At 28.0% G+C, this 6,699-nt stretch overlaps 1 protein-coding gene across 2 annotated transcripts; it reads left to right on the top strand.

Moving 5' to 3' along the window:
- Positions 1-411: 411 nt before the first annotated feature.
- LOC112737480 (histone H2A variant 1) lies at positions 412-4,340 on the top strand. Of its 2 annotated transcripts, XM_072215133.1 has the most exons (4): positions 549-960; positions 1,080-2,211; positions 2,300-2,443; positions 3,756-4,340. In XM_072215133.1, exons 3-4 carry the CDS (start codon positions 2,324-2,326, stop codon positions 4,050-4,052), a joined length of 417 nt encoding a protein of 138 aa, XP_072071234.1. In that variant the 5' UTR covers positions 549-960; positions 1,080-2,211; positions 2,300-2,323; the 3' UTR covers positions 4,053-4,340. The 2 variants fall into 2 exon arrangements, with proteins under 2 accessions (XP_025643192.1, XP_072071234.1); XM_025787407.3 differs by lacking the exon at positions 1,080-2,211 and having other exon boundaries at positions 412-960.
- Positions 4,341-6,699: the final 2,359 nt, after the last annotated feature.

Raw genomic sequence — 6,699 nt, 5'->3', positions numbered from 1 at the left:
ATAAAATATTTTTAGAGTATTATTTTTGATATTTTTAAAAAATAAATTAATTTAGAATTAAAATATACATTAGAATTAATTGATGAAACGAAACTCGTATCACTTTGATGAAGAATCAACAAAATTTTTTCATATAATCATGTTGATAAAATAATTAAAAATAATATAAAATTTTAAATAAACTAAGACTAAACATTGGAAAAATAAATTTCACTTTAAATTTTAAATCAATATTTTTAACATATAATCCTACAAATATTTATGTGTCATCTTGTAAGATCCAAAATAAAATTAAAATTAGATGTAGCATTGGAGATGCTCTACATATTTTAGAGATTCATTTATCTAGCCTACATTTTTTTTCTTGGAAACTCATGATTAGATAAGGCCCAATAACATAGGCCGAAAACCATGGTATACTACTATACTTGACCTAACTAGTCCTGAAAGCCTAACGGTACCAAACTACCCTTTTCGAGTATAATCTCGGACAACCCGCTACTCAATTCAACGTGAAAAGCACATTGAAAGCTCTCCCTCGTTATACGAACAACCCATCACTAAGGTAATGTTTGGAAGAGAGACAAAAGCTGAGAGATAGAAACTAAGAGACTAAGAAATTGAGATTAAATTAAATCCTTATATCGTGTTTAGTGTAAAGTGCATAGGACTGAGTTATGTCTCAATATCTTGTTTGGTTAAAAATAAAAATTGAGACTTAAATGAGTGAGATTACTCTCTTTCTCTCTCTCTATTTCACACCAACCCTCTTCTCCTTCTCCTCCGCCCCACTCCCTCCCCCTTTCCCCCTCAACTACGACTTTCTTTTCATCGCCATCTATGCTCTCTTCTACGCCTCCGCCGATATAAAGCCGACTCTCTCGTCACCCTCCTCGCTTTTCTTTGCTAGTTTGCTTCCCCTTCCTCGCCAACAACTTTGGATTATCCCTAACTTGGAAGGTGCAGTTCTTCTTCTTATCTTATTTTGATATATGTTGATGAAGTTATTGTTGTTTTTGGTATTATTATTGTTGGTGGTGAAATTTGGTGATGGCTAACATGTAGTGGTTAAATTTCAGTAATGGCAAAAGTGTGGTGGTGGGATGAGAGATGGGGTGGGATTGTGGATGAAGGGCAAACTTGAAATATGAAGTTTTGAATGAGGATATTTTAGGAATAAAATGTTATTAAAGTTTCAGTCTCTAACCACCAAACACAATATTAAGTCTTAGTCTTTCACTCAGTCTCACTACTCATTACCAAATGCTACCAAAGGATGGTAGTTGGTGCACGATGAAAACATTTCTTTATCCAAATTACACTTACCCACCTTAGGTATCCCCAACTATTGTTCAAATACTCTCTCAAAACTCTTGTATCATCTTCGTTCTAGACCCAATCGATCTTATTAGTACGCACCTCGAAGCATTATTATTATTATTATTATTATTATTATTATTATTATTATTATTATTATTATTATTATTATTATTATTATTATTATTATTATTATTATTATTATTATTCTAAAGTTAAGAATTAGACTCAAATTCACGACTTCTAAATGAATACGAAGAGACTATATCATTTGAGTTATAGTTAGTTGGCCGAAGTATTATTATTATTATTTTAAATTTAATTTTTATATACATGTAAATTATTTATACAGTTATTCAATTATACATTTTACATTAAAAAAATTAACATTTTTAAATTTACTACTTAAAAAAATATTTAAACATATTAATCTATTAATGACCGTATAAAACTTTCTTATTTTTGTGAAACATTTCTAATAGTTTTTGTTTCCAGCGTATCCAAAAGTTGAGTCTCATATTGTCTAATATTGTGGGCCTAATGGACCTAACAGTAAACTAAAAAAAATTGGGCCGTCATAATTAAAAAGCTTTGGAAAACGGTGAGAGGAGAAGAGTGGGAAAATTTTGAATTTTGCGTCGAGTTTTATAAAATTTTTATTTTCCCACGCACACGAAGCTTTGAGCGCCTCCTTTTCGATTTCATTTTCATTCACAAATTTTCCAAATTCAAAATTAAATAAAAACAAAAGAAAAGTAATAGTTAAAACGCTCATATTAATGACTCGCATGAATGCTTTTTACTCCATAATCTGAATCAATCTCTCTCTCTCTCTCTCTCTCTCTCTCTCTCTCGATTTCTCTCGTTTTCTTCACACCTCTCCCTCTCTCGGAGGTAATCTTCTATTTTTCTCTCTTGGATATTCTATGTTTTAGTTTGTGGTTTCTCTGATTTTGAAATTGAGGTTGATTTTTCTGTGAAGTTGAATAAGGTTTAGGGTTTCGCTATGGCGGGAAAAGGGGGAAAAGGGCTTCTGGCAGCGAAAACCACCGCAGCTAACAAAGACAAAGACAAAGACAAGGATAAGAAGAAACCTATTTCTCGCTCTTCTCGTGCTGGAATCCAAGTAAAAATTAACCTCTCCATTTCTTCTGATTTTAATTCTTTTTCTTTTCTTTTTTGGCAGGCGAATATGTTGTTACTGATTTTAAATCTGTATGTTAAATTGCTTCCCATTTTTAAATGCTGTTTGGCACCATTTTAAAAGATATTATTATTGTTACTGTTTGAAAAAGAATGGTTTGGTAGGGAGTGGGAATTGTGGTGTTAGTTTTATGATTTAGTTTAAGCAATGTGTATATAAAATGTGAAGTAAGATATCTGATGTTTTGTATTTTTAGTTAGTTCTAGCTAGATAGATTGGCATAGCTATAAAGCAAGTCTCCATTTTGATTTTGCGGAGGTTAAATTGTTGAATTTAGATGATTTATGATGTAGGTAACCATACCATTTACCTGAAGTGGATTGGACTTTTAGATTTTAAAGTTGTTCTCTTTTCTGTTTTGTCTTATTAGTTTTGATGCATCTGCACTCAGAACCTCATTTTATTTTATCAGTTAAAAATGAGATTACTTTTGGTGTATAGTCTTGAATTTTAATGTTGCAAATCGAAGAGTGCATAAAATTAGTCTCATATTAAAAAAAACAAGGAAGAGTGCGGATTTTATAAAATGAGACAATTAATTTGATACTTTAAGGTATTGAGTTAGATGTGGTGTCTTTTCATTTTATTTGTTTCTCTCCAAAATCTCTCTATTGGTCAAGAGCTTTCCATGGTTGTCCAACACCGAAGCTATGTTACAACTATTATTACGATAGTGTTTTTGACACATATAGTTCTGTTATGGCAATTCATTATTAGGTGTGCTTTTAGCTGCTTTATTTGCTCCCTTTTGCAACCAATTTTTAATTTCCACATTGATTACTTAGGATTGAATTTCAATTGTAGACTTTTTGTTGACGTACTACTTTTAGGCGTGTATTTCTTGTGTGAAGTGGAGTGATGTTTTTACATTTTAAAATTGTTTGAAAGTGGAAGCTCAATCTTAGTTTTTGTACTTTGTAGGACGTATTTTACTGTTTTCAATTTGGGTTATGGCATGCCTGAATCTACAATCTTGCATTTACTTATTCTTTGCTGATGATTTTTAACCGCCTGGTTCTTGACATGTACAAATCATTTTAAAAAAGAAAAGGCAAGTATATGCATCATTATCTTGTATTAAGTGGTTTTGAAATTTTGGGTGTTGAGAGTTTACCTTATTTTTCAAAAGAGATCTAATATTGTTGTGAAATGATTATATATTATTGGCTATATTCTTTTGTGATTCGATGTCATTGCTTATTTTGTTTTTGATATTCACATGTTTTGGTCATAGTTTCCTGTGGGTCGTATCCACAGACAGCTGAAGCAAAGGGTCCAAGCTCATGGACGTGTTGGTGCAACTGCTGCAGTTTACTTGGCCTCCATTCTTGAATATCTGACAGCTGAGGTTCTTGAACTTGCGGGGAATGCAAGCAAGGATCTCAAAGTGAAGAGGATAACACCAAGACACTTACAGCTTGCTATCAGAGGAGATGAGGAGCTTGACACTCTCATCAAAGGAACCATTGCCGGTGGTGGTGTTATTCCCCACATTCACAAATCCTTGATCAACAAAACCTCCAAGGAATGAATGATTCATCTTGTGTTAAGCTTCTGATTTATATAATATGGCTGTTGACTGAATCTCAAACTAGGTGTTAATTATGATGACTTTGATTAAACTAGGATTTAGCTTGATTCTCTTTTGCAAGTAATTTGTTTAGAACTATGATGCTGTTAGGATGTAAATTGGTCAGGGATGGTGCTTTCATGTGATCTTTTTAACTGCTGGATTTGTTCTTATAGTTGTAGCTTTGACCGATCGAAATTATCCTTTTTTTTTTTGTTATAATATATGATTTGTAGTCTTTATTGTTTATTTATTTCTGTCTATGATACAACGGGTTATTTATTGAATTCTAGCAGAAATGATGGCTTTAATATAGATAAAGGCTATTTTTTTAAATTATTTATGGATTACTATAGTGTGTAAGCCAATAATGTCTGTTTTGGACTTTGGTCTTTTTCTTTAATATGGGGCTTTTTGTTTTAAATTTGGAATTACACAAATCACATGTAAGTGAATTATGTTATTTTATATGTTGGAAATTATTCTTGTTTTTCTTTTATAAAGCATGATTATTAAAAATTCTTAAGTTAGAAATAGTTAGAAACTGTAAATTGGATAGTCTGATTATTACTATGTAATATTTATTTTAAATGTGACAACAAATAAGTAGACCCGATTTTCTAGAACCACAGGTTGCAAAAACACATCTTGTCCCCTGCCTATGGATGTGTTTGTTTGGCAAACAAGTTGAACAGGATAATTGGTTTTAATAATTTTTTTTGATAATTATTGGTTTTAATAATTTTTTTATCATTTTTAATATTTTCTATTATAGTTTGATTTTTTATTAAATTTTTTATCATAATTTTGTTATAATATAAATTATTAATTTTATTAAAAAGGACAATAAATAAGAAATGATCATACATAACAATAAAGTCATAAGTAATAAAGTTTTATAGTCTAAAATAATAATTAAAAGAATATAGAAAGTATTAAAATAATTATAAATATTTTTTTGTTTGATATTATAAAATTTATCATTGTAATTCTTGTGCACTCTATCGTTCTAATTTTTTATAATATGTATTATTGTTTTTATTAAAAATAATAAATTAAATAAAAATTTAATTATAAATAATAAAAAATATAACTAGTAAAATGTTAAAACCTAAAACAATAATAAAAACAACATTATTAAAAGTATTTAAAAAGTATTAAAATATGTTATTTTATATGTTATTTTTAATTCAATAAATAAATATTAATTTTTATTATAAATAAAATACTTAAAAAGTTATCAATTTTTATATAATATTTTTAATTTTATAAATAAATATTAATTTTATTATAATAATAAAAAATTATAAATACTAAAATAGAATATTATAAAAAATATTTTATTAAAAATACTAAAAGAAATATAAAAAAAGATTAAATATATTTAAAAAAAATAACATTATAATTTAATATTATATTTTTTTAGTAATGAACTAATTATTTCTCTAAAAGTGATTTTAACTAATATTATCCAAACAATATTCATTTTATCAAAACCAATTTTAATATAAAATTATTAAACATAAATCATATTAGGATAAACTTATTTTTACCCAAAATTAATTCTACAAAATCATTTTTATTCAAATTACAATTTGATAAACCTCAATTCACATACATACTATGCATATTATATAACCCTTTTCAATTTATTAATTAATTTGTGAGAGATAAAAGTAGCATTAATTGAAAGAAAACGGATATTGACCCGATTATCCTACTAGGTGTATAAAAAATATTTAATAATAAAACATATAGATATGGTGCTTAATTTGTTATGTGGATCATGTTATCCCAGTAATAATTAATTTTTTTTTGTGTTTAATTTGTATGTGCTTAATTTTTTTTTTTTTTGGAATTTTCAAAATTTTTATTTTAAAATATAAAAATGTTATTTAAGTTATTTATCTGGATTAACGTTTAATTAATTAAATTATTTTTAAAATTTTATATTGTGTTCAACTTGTGTTGTCTTTTTTTTTTTTGTGTTGAAAGAACATTTCTGTTTAGCTTATATTTTTTTTTCTTTTGATACCAAAGGGGTCTAAAGGCCAAAGGATGAAATATTAGACCATTTAAAATTGAAATACCCCACTGTATTAACCAAATTAAATTGATCTAATGGTTAATTTATTAGTTTGATAACGATGCATTTCCTTTCATTAAATCAAGCCACTATTATTTTTTAATAATGTGTAGTTGTGGTATATTAGCATGCACCAACACTATAAATAGAGCAAGATAAAGCTGTTATTATCATCAGAAGCAAGAAGCAACGAAGCATGTTTTTTTGAGTTAAATAGATCGGACAATTTCCAATTTTAGATATCACAATATATTTATACTATATTTCGTCAAAATTCAAATATGAATACAGCATATTATTTTTTTTTTTGGTTTCTAAGCTCCATTTAAGGGTTTGTCGCTGGCCAATGGATTGCTGCATACACAATTCGAACCCCCGACACTTAATTAAGCAGACTAGTGAACTAACCACTAGACCAACCCAACTTGGTTTGAATACAGCATATTAAGAAGCATATAGATTACAGCGAACAAATTTGAGACTCGTTGTATAATATAGTGGGCCAAAATGGACCTAACAATT

This window comes from Arachis hypogaea, chromosome 2 (genome assembly GCF_003086295.3).
Source record: "Arachis hypogaea cultivar Tifrunner chromosome 2, arahy.Tifrunner.gnm2.J5K5, whole genome shotgun sequence".
Lineage (NCBI taxonomy): Eukaryota > Viridiplantae > Streptophyta > Magnoliopsida > Fabales > Fabaceae > Arachis > Arachis hypogaea.
This window is presented reverse-complemented; position numbering and strand designations above follow the sequence as displayed.